At 36.7% G+C, this 13676-nt stretch overlaps 1 protein-coding gene across 7 annotated transcripts in view; it reads right to left on the reverse strand.

Moving 5' to 3' along the window:
• Positions 1-13676, reverse strand: part of cadpsa (Ca2+-dependent activator protein for secretion a) — a 156404-nt gene that overhangs the window by 27595 nt on the left and 115133 nt on the right. For all 7 annotated transcript variants that reach the window (XM_086040117.1, XM_086040116.1, XM_086040113.1 and 4 more), the window contains 4 exons: positions 11380-11454; positions 8397-8480; positions 7508-7540; positions 5051-5158 (listed from right to left, as the gene is read on the reverse strand). In XM_086040117.1, coding sequence (XP_085896243.1) covers positions 5051-5158; positions 7508-7540; positions 8397-8480; positions 11380-11454 — 300 coding nt within the window. The remainder of the gene's footprint in view (positions 1-5050; positions 5159-7507; positions 7541-8396; positions 8481-11379; positions 11455-13676) is intronic.

The raw sequence follows: 13676 nt of genomic DNA on the forward strand, positions 1-13676 counted from the left end.
TGCCTTGAGAAAATATGTGTTGTGAAATGGCATATCAATAAACTTTATTAATAACTATAATTAACTTGATGGAGTAAATATATATGCACAGCAGTAGTTAAAGTTGGCTCCCGTGTGTGTTTTTATTTATTTATTTATTAGCAATTTAAAGTTTATTTTTTCAAACACTGAAATGTAAACATTACCTATTCATTCCAGTCAAATACCATACATTCAAATATATTTTGAATCCCATAACTTCATGATTTCCAAATTTGAAAGTTTCAAATTTTTAAATGGCTTTTCAAACGGGATTACATTTTTGGGGCGGCACGGTGATCGACTGGTTAGCACGTCCGCCTCACAGTTCAGAGGTCGTGGGTTCGATCCCGGCTCCGGCCTCCCTGTGTGGAGTTTGCATGTTCTCCCCGTGCCTGCGTGGGTTTTCTCCGGGCACTCCGGTTTCCTCCCACATTCCAAAAACATGCATGGTAAGTTGATTGGATACTCTAAATTGGCCCTAGGTGTGATTGTGAGTGCGGATGTTTGTCTCTGTGTGCCCTGCGATTGGCTGGCAACCAGTTCAGGGTGTCCCCCGCCTACTGCCCAAAGACAGCTGGGATAGGCTCCAGCACGCCCCGCGACCCTTGTGAGGAGAAGCGGTACAGATAATGGATGGATGGATTACATTTTTGGCTTCTTACCATAAATTTCACATGTTGTGATGAAATGTGATGAATGCATGGGTTGCTTTAAAAGGAAATAAAATACAAATACTATATGAATAATAAATCTTTGGTATAGTATCATCCTGAACATGGCAGGAAATGACTGATCAAAGCTGCAATTCGATGAGGGTAACGCCTTGCCTTAAAATGTACTCAATATGAAGATTGGGTTTTCAGTGAATTTAAAGATTTGTTTATTTTCGTGCTGTGATTCTTGTTAAAAACAATCAGAACCCGAAGCAGTCAGACGTTGAAAAGTAAAATCCTGAAAGCTGTATTCCTGCAAAGGATTAACCATTCAAGTGTAATCATTATGCCACACCTGCCTTCAGTGGATTTTCACCAGAGCAATGTAATGATAAAACTCTCATGATTGGATTGCTTTTGGCAAAGGGTAAAAAGAAAACGTAAAAACCCTGTAAATCTTATTTTAACACAGTAGTAGATTATTTATGCAGAGAAATGGGCCAACTATCAGTTACACATGTTTTGCACCAATAAAACATAAACTCTAGTCGATGACAGATTATATGTGTTAGCACTTGTTAACAGAGTTAATCTCAGATTATGTTTAATTTCTTAAAGCATCTTTGGTTATTTAACCTTACCAGTATTAGGCCACATATGGGCCTGTCTACTGTCACAGTATATATGAAATTGTGAGTGCTGACATATATTCTGAAATTAAGAGGCCATAGTTAAATAATCTTCTTACTGGCATTATAAGGTCAAATGCATGGCATAATCTCAATTAAAATGAAATTAAAATCTTATTTCTTCAGGAGGAAAACTCAGCTAAATGTTTAATGAACCCATAGTTATTCCCAGGCAAGACACAGTTGGAGCAAGAAAAGCTAAAAAAACATGTTCATCGACAGATTAAAAATGGTGCTATAGGCATAGTACATTTGGTTGTTTCCGACATGACGTGTTGATATGATTTGAAATGGGATCTCTTTACAATTAATCAGAGAGACTGTAGTACTTGACAAGAGTTGTAGTCGAATTCTAGTCTAAACTAAGGCCCTTTGAAGAGATTTTAAGGCCATAATCTTGTCAGATGGCAGTAAAAAATAAACATGCCAGATCACAAAAACATGATAAAATGTATTTTCACGATTGTGAACAAGTAAATAGAGCAGTTAAGTCTGTGGTAAATAAAACTGATAATAGGAGTAATTTGTTTTCACTATTTTCTGACAGATATTTTTCTTTCTTTCATGGTCATCATTATGATGATGACACAAAGGATAGGAATAAAGTGAAGGTATATTTCATTCACTCTCTGGTCACTAAAATAAAATTTTTGCAAAATCCATTCATTAACAATGGTTTCTGTCTCACTTGATGTGCGTAATGATAACATAGGCACATGCATGCATCCAGTAATCTTGATTAATTCTCTTGATTGAAGAACAACAACAACTCTAAGACATTGACATTTTAAGACTCGGGAAGCTGTGTCTTAGTTGGAGGGTTTAAGAGCCTCTAATAAAACAAGAATAGAGTGACAAGAAAAGCACAACAGAGCAGCCAGAGACACCTTCATCGGCCTTTGTGATGCCGCAGGCAGAACTAATACAGCATGACAACAAAGAGAAGTCACAGTGAGACTAATTCTGACAGAAAACCTCTCGTGAAGGAAAAACAGATACTGGGCAAAGCAATGGGTCAAGAATCAGCAACAAGCAGCACTGGACACTTCTGTCACATCCAACAGTGAGGAAGAGGATAGGAGACGGATTGCACCTGAAGGCCTCACTTCAACCAAATGGCACAGACAGATACAGTACAGGCAAACATATATATATGTCCACTGGTCCCAAGAGGATTAACCATAAAAACTCACATTGAAATCTGCAGATCAGATGCATTATCAATGTGGATTATCTAAATACATAATTATATAATCTAAAAATGTACTCCAAAGTAACTGAGAGATTTGGTTAGCTACCATTTTCTGCATGCATATAAACAAAATACAGTAGTTGCAACTCACATATTGTAAGTACGAATTACACACAAAATGTTTATACACATACACATTCAGTGGATATATATTTTTTTGTGATTTTTGTGATATTAAAAAAAAGACCAAGATAAAGCAATTTTTCAACTTTTTCCACGATTAATGTGACCTACAATCTGAGCAACTCGATTGGGCGGAAAGAATGTTTTAGAGAGGGGAAGTAAAACAACAACAACACAGATAATGTGGTGTGTGGTTACCAGAGATGTCAACCCCTATCAACACCTCTCAGGAACATTCTGGATATTTTGTCAGAAACATTTTGGATTTTGTCAGGAACATTTGCGTCTCGGGCCAAAACAGCAAACAAGTGCTATTAGAAAGACTCTGAACAACATTATTAGTTTCATTTTTCGTTATTACTGTATTATATTTTCTTTCTTCGAATAGTTTTGAGTGACAAAAGTTTGACATCTTATCTGTTTTTATTTCAGTTTTGGTTTATATAATTCAACGTCTTGAACTGAATTAACTGCTAAACATACAATAATGCAGTGAAAGTTTTATTAACAGAATGGCACATTACAAGAAATGTAAGGGTCTGTATATTCGTTTAGCGAAGCTGAATTAGTTTAAAAAATAATAAGATACGATTTTATTTTGCGAGCATTTATTCTGCAGACCTCAAAAGTCAAAATCAAAATGCAACATTATTAAGCAAACAAACAATCTCAATCTTGGCCAACATATACACCACCGTATCATTTTCCATTTTTGGTATTCATAATTCGTTAACACTCCGCTGCAATGAAGGCGGTTCCAATGAGACCTGTGTGAAAATTGTACTGACATCATTCATTTAGCCCAGTGGTTCATAACGACATTGAACAATAGTTTAGTTTAGCATGGCTTAGCCTTAGCATGCCTTCCTCTGAACATTACAACTCATCATTCTTCCGTGTTAACGATACGATTCGCCGCCATGGAGACAGATTAGTGACTTTTAGAGAAACAGATGCTGCGCAGTCATTGTTTAGACTTTAAACTACATTTACAGTATGAATTTGTCATTTTGAAATATTTATCTTGCAATAGCTTGTTTTTTGCTATGATTTACACTGGTCCAAGAGTGCACACAAATGCAGTCATTTACAGTATACGGAATATCTAAAGGGCAAGTTTAAATTTAATTTCAAAGGATTATAACAAATCTGATGCTAATCAGAGGTCAATTCGGTTGAAAAGGTTGACGGATGTGATTTAACTTAATAATGCTTTATTTATTTAAACAGCATATGAGCAAACATTACAAGAAAAACAAAGGGTTGAAGCAATTGAAACAGTGCTAGATTTGTTTTTATGCTGATTTGGATTAGCCGAAAACAGCTCTGTCTGAGCTCTGGATAACGCAAGCTCCAAAATATCCAAGAAGACATAAACACACTGTTGACTTATTCAAAAACAGTTAAGTTTAGCAATGACTCAATCGTGACTGAGAATCTTTGCTGAAGTAAACATGTTTGTGTGATCCTGGTTAATATGATGTGAAAGAATGGTTCGACTCAGAGATTAACCAACGCCCCGCCACCCCACTGCCCCACACACACATTTATGCGAATGAAATAGCTGGTCAGGTTCTGATTCATTTTCCCTGTGTAGTCAATTGTGGTGGGCAGTGAAGAAAGGGGCCACAATTGCAGTGGGCCTTGAGTCCTCACAGTTTACGTCAAAGACAAGTCAGAGATCGAACACGTTATAATGCCAAACACAGTTGTTGTGGAATTTGTACAGATGCAAATATGGCAATCTTTTAGAGAGATAGAATAGCATCAGTTTTGTCATACATGATGCTGCATTGCTCCTCTTCATTGCACTTGAAAACAATTTTGTTCAGCCAAGAGATTTTTGTACCACTTTTTTCAAATTATTTGACTGATGTGTGCTGACACTGAAAAGCAAGATACAGTATGTATGCTTTATTTATTCCGGCAAACAAAACTACAAAGTGAGGCATAAATGGGACGTACATCAGTAAAAAGGCCCTCAGATTAGGCACAGAGAACTACAACTCATCCAGATGCAAGGATTACTTAAATACATTTGCGGGGGGGAGCAATCCTCCTTTTGGAGACACTGTATGCTGTTTTGGTGTTACTTGAAACCAGCTTATGTGTTTAAAGCAAACAGTGTCATGCGGCTGAGTTGCAAGTTGATTAAAGCATGAGTGGTTTACTTTTTTTTTTCCCCCAACAGGAAGAAAGATGATCAAGTGTTAGTGTAGCCAGTATCACAAAACAACTGGATGATCGGATGCAATTTTGGCAGAAGATTGATGCAGAGGAGTTAAGTAGCAAATGGAGAATTGTAAACTTACATCAAACAATCTTTCGATGTACACTTCCTCATTAACTTTCTCCCGCAACATGTCCTGGGAGTGTCGAACAAAGGTCACATAACCATCAGCCACATCCATTCCTGGCTTCTGAAAGAAGAGGTAAGAACAGATGAGGATAAAAAACAAACAAACAAAAAACAAATACGCTGCAAATTAGTATATACCAATATATAATAATTCATTTAATTACTAAGGTTCTATTTAGAAAAAAATAAATAAACAATGAATGGACAACAATGCCCACATTCACACTGCAACATCTTAAGTCTTACGAGAAGAGTGGAAGCTGTTTTTACGGTACTTCCTGCGGGGGAGGCATCATGTGTTGGTGGTCCAAAAAATTTACAATTACAGTAAATCATACAAGCTGCAAAAATAATTTTACGCAATGCTTCTGCACTTATAAGCATGATATACTAGTGAACACACAATGTGTGTTTTATCACCTTGCATCCTGTTACACATTAAAGCAACTGTTGTTGTACAATAAGCAATTACTCATGTGTACTTGCAATTATTGTAGTGAAAGCAATTTGACAAAAAAAAACCCCGTATCAATCTCAGATCACTCTTGAATCATAGGATTGAAGAAAACAATCCCTGAAGTCTAGATGCTACGGGAGCACTCATGTTTTTTAGTCAGTACTTGTCAGAGAATGGCAATTGGCTGCCAAGCAACTCTTACAATCTGGCCATGTGCATAGTGAAATGGGCCACGAAACAAATCTCTATTTGCTTTTACAGGGAAAGCAGATTGTGAGGGGACCCGCCATTCTGATAGCTAAAATATTCACTGCGGACAATTCAGGAGTGAAAACGTTTAGCACGCTTTCAAAAACATATTTTGCCTTTCAAATCTCGGTGCAAATTTGCTTTATTTTATAAATGCATTTCTTCTTTTTTTTTTAAACTAGAGATCATGCAAGACAAAAAAAATGGCATTCTCTGAACTCCATTAGCACATTTGTGTTGTGATGTGTCGTGTAAATGTAAACCCTTTTTTAACAGTGGAATTCTAGATTTGTATATCAAGAACACAATTAGCATGCTGGACTGGGAATTGCGACCCCTGCCAGCATAAGCGCTGCCTCTTCACATTTACTGACAAGGCATTAATTTGAAATTTGTCATGTTGCAACGGCCGAAGTGTTGGCAGCTAATACAGCTCAAACACACACGACCAAATGTGCACCACAGTCACTGCCACTCACAACAGAATGGGGGGGTGTTGTACAACATGAGCCCACAATGTATTCTACGCACGGCTGACAGTGTCAGGCCACATGCATTTGAAACAGGAAACACAAATACCGTACAGTACATATCAACAACATCCGGTATAATTTGACAAAGGAAAACACTGTCCAATATTTGCACAGGGACAAGAACATAGACAACAAACACATACTCTATGTACCACAATGGAACAAACTTTGTGAATCAAACCCTACTGATAATAGCACCTTTCTGCATAATTCTCCCTAAATTTTATTTTGTCCAAACCAATTTAAGGCTCATACTTAGACCGTATTTAGTACTTGCACACTATACATTCATTGTGAAACGTCAAATTGCTCACAAAATTAAACAAATATATACATGGAGACCACCGCCTTCCACCCCTGACCATAGAAGTGTGTGTGACCCCCCCGCATGCCACTCCCCATAGTTCTGCTGCGATGTCAGGGCAGTGCTATTAAAATATTTTTAAGATGATAACAAAAATTCATTCAATCAATTGATTTCTACAATGAGTCAGAGGAATTACCCAATGCTCTCCTAATATCTATGAATGAAATATGATGACGTCCACCACAAACGTCCGCGGAGCTCAAAATCCGTCTACCTGCGCCTCGATCAAATCCATCAAAATTGCGTTACACCACCTGTGCCACAACTTAGACCTGCTTTTATCTAGTCTACTTTTGGTCACCAAATTGCCAGATGTGCCAGGGGTGGGCAATAGAATATAGTTTAGTTTAAGTTCATTTGGCGAATTTGCCTCGTGTTACAACAAGAGAGAATGAAAAAGATTCTGGGACGCTACTGTGCAACTAGCTGTGTTTGGCAGTGTTTGGGGGGGGGGGGGGGGCGTTGATGTCTACCACTGTTTAAGGTGTTAAGGTGTAAAACTTTTGAAAGCTATATCTATGTGACCTTTTTGTTTGTACCATTAACAAAAGCTAATGAATGCAAAAGCTTGACCTTGGAAATGATTATTTTCAATGTGAAAACTTGTTTTGGAATATGAAAAAATGACAGATTGTGGAAATTTCTTTATATTTTTTTCACTCAACAAATTCCATACGTGTAACAAAGCAAATGTATTTTGCTCAGGGGAGATAAGAACAATTAATGTTTATTTGGGTTTCAATGTTTGTTCCACAGTGTAAATCAAGACAAAGACTTGGACACAGAACTGTAACTTTCACTTACAGGTACATCCACATATTTTGAGGCAGCTTTCACCTTGTCATAAAGGAGAGAGAAATATGAATGACAACCAGTCAGAATTCTAGCTATATCACTTCTCACGTAAAAATGCTGAGTAAATTAAACTGTAAAGCTTGCAGTTAAATGCCTATTGTTAATCTGGTAACAAAATGTAAGTGTTTTTGTCTTTAGTCCCAATGTGGCACAGAGACAGAGATTTTTTTTAATAGCTACTGAGGAATTTCTTTTATGTTCATATGAAATGCTTTCTTATGTACATAAAAAATTAATGAGAAATAATACAAAATATTTGTTATCTTGTGAAATTGTCGGTGACATACATCATTTCTAAAGATTGCTGTGTATGTATGACCATGCAAGAAATTACAGTATCATGTTTATCTCAAGGAAAAGAGATAACAAATGCAGTCTGGGGCTGGATAACAATTCAGTGAAAGTGAAACATCCAAAAATAATTATTATTGTTCCTTGCAGTGGAAAATGTCACACGGATACAGTAGAATTATTGTAAGAAATGCTATCTTTGAAAAGATTTGTCCATCTAACCGTGGCTTTCCTTTAATTGACCCTCTCTTTTCTGTAAACAACTCCCATCTATTTGAGTGTGATTCTACCAACAGTGAGCCAGGTATCATGCCTCTATGGGATTGTTAGTATCACAGTTTCCAAAGGATTTGTAATACTTGTACAATCACACATTTGCAAAATAGAAACCTGCGTGTCAGAACTGATTCTATGGTATGGAATAGCAACTTTGTTGTTTCGACATTTTAACGTGACAGATGCAGATTAGATCAATAAATATTGTCTGACAATTACATCTGTAGACTGTCCCCCTGCCCCTATTTTGTTTCCATTAAAACCAACTTACTGTGAAAGAAAGGAAAGAAGAAAAGAGTGTTCCTTCATCATATCTGGAGAGTTTTGCTAAGACACTCTCCAGGATAACCACAAACTGAAACAGAGTAGAATAAAACAGGATATAATCAGTAACAAACTCCAGCTTGATTTATGCTAGTAATCTTTGCATCATAATATAACATGTTGCTCATTAGATCTACTGTAAGTGGGAAGACAGACATTGCTGATATTATTAAAAAAAAAAAAAAAAAAAAAAAAATATATATATATATATATATATATATATATATATGTATATATATATACATATATATACATATATATATATGTATAGAAGCTACGTGGTTTACTCCGCCATTTTATAGGCTGCAATGGCGAACGCAATACAGTACTGCTCCTCCCACATTCATTTGGCCCAAGCTGCTGAGAGGTCACATGGTAAGCTAGCTGGCGGTTGCAACATGGTTACAAGCATACCTGAAGTGGAAGAAGCGACATCAAACTTCACATCTAGCGTCTTTGGAAGTTTTTGGGTTTTCGTGTTAATTAGCCCGATGGAAAGTGTGTCGTAGACAAAACTACAACGGTATGCCGCAAGTGTCACACAATGCTAAACGACGTCGGTGGAAATACAACAAACATGGCAACACATTTACACCGACATCACCTCGATGTAAAAATAAGTGGAACCAGACGACAAGAAAAAGCACCCGTGCAAAAAACTTTACCAGTGTTAGACAGCCATTGGCACATGATTCCGAGAGGGCAAAAGAAATCGACAGGGCGGGTTTCTTAACATGCACTTGAGCCCCGTTATAAGGTTCCTTCGCCTACCTATTTTACCAGTACCGTAATTCCTGCATTGTACAATAAAACGGGAGCCAAATGAGCGACGGCTTTGTCAGCAGCCCCCGCTGTTGCTTTAACCGCAGACGGTTGGACGTCAAGAGCTAAGCAGAGCTACCTGACTGTTATGGCACATTATATCACTGCGGAGCCGGACATAAAAAGCAACGTTTTTGTTTAATTAATAAGCTGCTGAGAGTATACTTCAGAAGATAAGTATAGTTCAACTTTTATTTTCTGAGGAGCTATTTATTTGTAAATTATACTGTAATCTGTTGCTTAGAATGCACCACTGAAGGTGGGTCATTACTCCATCGGATAATTTATTTTGTATTAGTACAGTATTCTTGTTTTATCATGGTGCTGTTTTTGTTTAATATTTTGCTAAGTATGCACAGCAGAAAATGTGTCAAGTATAGCTGCACCTTTGTGTATTTATTTATTTATTAGTAGAGTTGTACACCATAGTACAATGGTTTAAGAAAAATAATTGAAGGGGAAAAGTGTGTTTGTTTTATGTAAGGCCTATACTTAAAATACAGTCATTGACCCTTGGTACACTACTGTATTTGAATGCTTCTGTGTTACAATGTTTGAAATATTTAAAAACAATGATGTTTCAAATTATACAGTACTAAGGGAGATACTTATTTTTTTTATGTATACGCGACTGATAAGGATGCACCACAGAAGATGGGTGATTTATCAAATTTATTTTTTACAAGGTGCTTTTTTTAAACATATAGGGCGGCACGGTGATTGACTGGTTAGCACGTCCGCCTCACAGTTCAGAGGTCGTGGGTTCGATCCCGGCTCCGGCCTCCCTGTGTGGAGTTTGCATACTCCGGTTTCCTCCCACATTCCAAAAACATGCATGGTAAGTTGATTGGACTCTCTAAATTGCCCCTCGGTGTGATTGTGAGTGCGGATGTTTGTCTCTGTGTGCCCTGCGATTGGCAGGCAACCAATTCAGGGTGTCACCCACTTACTGCCCGAAGACAGCTGGGATGGGCTCCAGAACGCCCCGCGACCCTTGTGAGGATAAGCGGTATTGGTAATGGATGGATGGATCTAACCTATACGGTTCCAACTTAACTCTAACCCAAGATTGATTTATGTTAAGGCCCTGATTTTGCTTAATAAGTTGCTGATGTTGAAAATATAATTGACAGCATAAGTACAGTCTAACTTTTATTTTCAAAGGAGCCATTTATTTATAAAATATATTGTATTTTGTTGCTTAGAATGCAACACAGAAGATGGGTAATTTCTCCATCGGATAATTTATTTTGTATTAGTACAGTATTCTTTTTTTTCATGGTCCTGTTTTTGTTTAATATGTTGCCAAGTATGCACAGCAGAAAATGAGTCAGGTATTGCTAAACCAGATTCAAATAAATTTAAAATGTGTACTTTTGAGTTTAAGCAAATGTTGGTAATTTCAATAAACTAGAAGTTCCAAAAAATATATATATATTTTTTCAATCGATCCAAGACCTCCAAAGTTGCGTTGCTACATATTTTAAATTGTTTTGTCATGATTTGATCACACTTCCAGGATTGAACATTTTTATATTTATTTTTAGCATCTTTATCAGCTATACATGTTATTTATTTATTTATTTATTTATTTAACTTTTTGGGGGGCATGCGCAATGGAAAAGGAGATGCGCCAACTTTGTCAAGATGTTCAACAGGGAGTGTGGGTTGCGAAAGGCTAACTTAGACTGATCACCAGTCAATTGCAAGGAAACAGTGAATGGGACTATGAACTGAGGTCAGAAGTGTGAAAAGCAGCTACACAATGTGACCAATACACTATCAAGGACTGTCTTTCTGATATTACAATTATTTTATTTGTGGAAGACTGCACTTTGTGAGCTATGTTGTTAATGGCACCTTGTCAAAGGTTAATTCAAACACTTTTATTTGTTAAAGTCCACATTTAAAACTTGAAAAGCTGGATGAGATGTTGAGTATAATAATGTTGGTTTTCAGATGGAGGATAAATTGGTGAGAAATCTGTAAACTTGAATTTGAGGTGGCATAAGAAAAGATATTACCATTGGTGCATGTATTCTACCAAGACAAACAATTTGATAAAGTTCTTCATAATTTAGTACAGATAAAGCAATTGGGCACTTTACCTTTGCTACGAGCAGAGTTATCATCTCCTTCACCGTTTCCTCAATGAGATTGTCAATTTGGGAATGGTATTGTCTCTACACACACAAAAAGAGCGAGAGAGAGAGTGAGAGAAGCGGGGAGACAGAGCGCAAAAGAGTGAGAGAGAGAAAAGAGGTCACACTTTTACTGTTCAATGGCTATGATGTAACTGATTTTCATTTTCAACACACAATGGAAATGTATAATAATCTCAACCATCCATTTGTTATCTATACCAGTGTTTTTCAAACATTTTTGAGTCAAGGCACATTTTTTCATTGAAAAAACCGCCACCAGCTGAAATTGTGAAAAAAAAGTGTTATATGGTTTGTATAAGCATTTTTTAACATTGAAGAATGATGTTATATTACAACGTCTTGAGTAGGAATGAAATAAACACAAAGAAAAAAGTCTTTTATAATGTTTCATATTGATACTTTGTCAGTGTAAAACATGGGCCTGTTTGGATAAACATGCGTCACTAATTCGCTCGTCTCTAAACAAAGACAATAAGCTACCTGCTGCTGCTGCTACCTACTGGTATGGAAGAGTACTACAATATAGTAACTACAGTACATGATTACGCTGCCAGGCACTAGACCGCGCAGGCACAGAAATTAGATAATTACCCACGGCACACCTGACAATATCTCGCGGCACACTGTTGAAAAACACTGATCGATACATTATGATTATATTTTAATTCATCCCTTACATACATTACTTATTAATCCAGTTATATTTCAATGAATCACTTCATTGTTAGTTCACCTAAAACCATTCAAGAGGCGAATCGTTCATTTCACCTTCGTCCGCTGTTAGCGAAACATTACGACAGTTGTCAAACAGTTGATACGACAATTATTGTTATTTTGAAATGGGATTGTTGATTCTAATTATTGTTAATAAATGTCAATGATATTAAATTTACACTACATTTCTGTATGTGATTTCAGGCTGTGCAATTAATCAAAATACAATTACGATTATACACTCAACGATTACAAAATTGGCATAATACTAAAAAACGATTACCGTATTTCCGGACTATAAGTCACAGTTTTTCCATAGTGACTTATACTCTGTAGCGACTTATGTGTGAAATTATTAACACATTATTACTGTCATGGCTGGTTAGTGCTGACTTGTATTTATGATGTTTTGTCTCCCTCTGCAGGCACCTTAGCGTAATTGAATCTGTCCCCAATATTTCTAACTTGACTTCTCATTGGCAGATTTAATCACGCAACCTCCAGTTCATAATTCACGTATTCTGCTAAGGGACATGTTATCTTGACGTGTTTACAGCCATTTTACAGCTTGGTCAAGCTGCAGAGGGAGACAAAACATCATAAATACAAGTCAGCACTCACAAGCCATGACGATTACCTCTATATTAATTTCACATGTTATTGTAACCCACATAAAGAAACATAAGATAAATCCTTAAAGCTATTAAAATGCATGAATAATCCAAACGGTTACAATCTAATATTGTGTTAAATAAGTAATTAAAATAGTATGATAAAAAGACAATTTGACTGTCTATCAATCCATCTATACGAAATAGTGTACTGTTCCTTTAAATGCGCCGTGCCTGGCTCTGGTGTTGCATCATCAGCCAGCCACACACGCACACACACACCCACGTACACACACACACACACGTACACACACACACACACACACGCACAGAGCGGAAGAGGAGAGAACAAAGAAAATCACGACCGAATCCAAAAATACTTTTGGAGACTTGGAAACATTCTACATGGTCGGCGATAAATAAAAGACTTATTTAATCGATCTACGACCGTTTTGCTGAGTTTAAAGTTATCTTACCGTAACTTTCTTGTAATGCTACATATGTGGTTGTTAGCTACATGTTACCATCATAGCTCGGTGGAAATGATGTGTACTAAGCGCACAGTTTTATTAATTTGATTTATATGGACACATTTATTTGCGTTACGGGACAGAGACAACTTGGATTCCGAGAGGGGGTGGAGCAACTTATACTCCAGTGTGACTTATATATGCTTTTTTCTTCTTTATAGATGCTTTTTTCTTCTTTATTATGCATTTTATGGCTGGTGCGACTTGTACTCCGGAGCAATATATAGTCCGGAAAATACGGTATTAATATTAATTTATATCCAACACACTGTTTACATAAGGAAATCATACTTGAATTTGCACCTTTTTTCAATTTTGCAATAACTTATTTTATAAATTTGTTTGGTCCAAAAGTAACTTACTTACATTTATTTGTCTCAATAGT

The sequence above is a fragment of the Filicampus tigris genome, chromosome 9 (genome assembly GCF_054856515.1).
Source record: "Filicampus tigris isolate MCC_2025a chromosome 9, RoL_Ftig_1.0, whole genome shotgun sequence".
In the NCBI taxonomy this organism is placed as follows: domain Eukaryota; kingdom Metazoa; phylum Chordata; class Actinopteri; order Syngnathiformes; family Syngnathidae; genus Filicampus; species Filicampus tigris.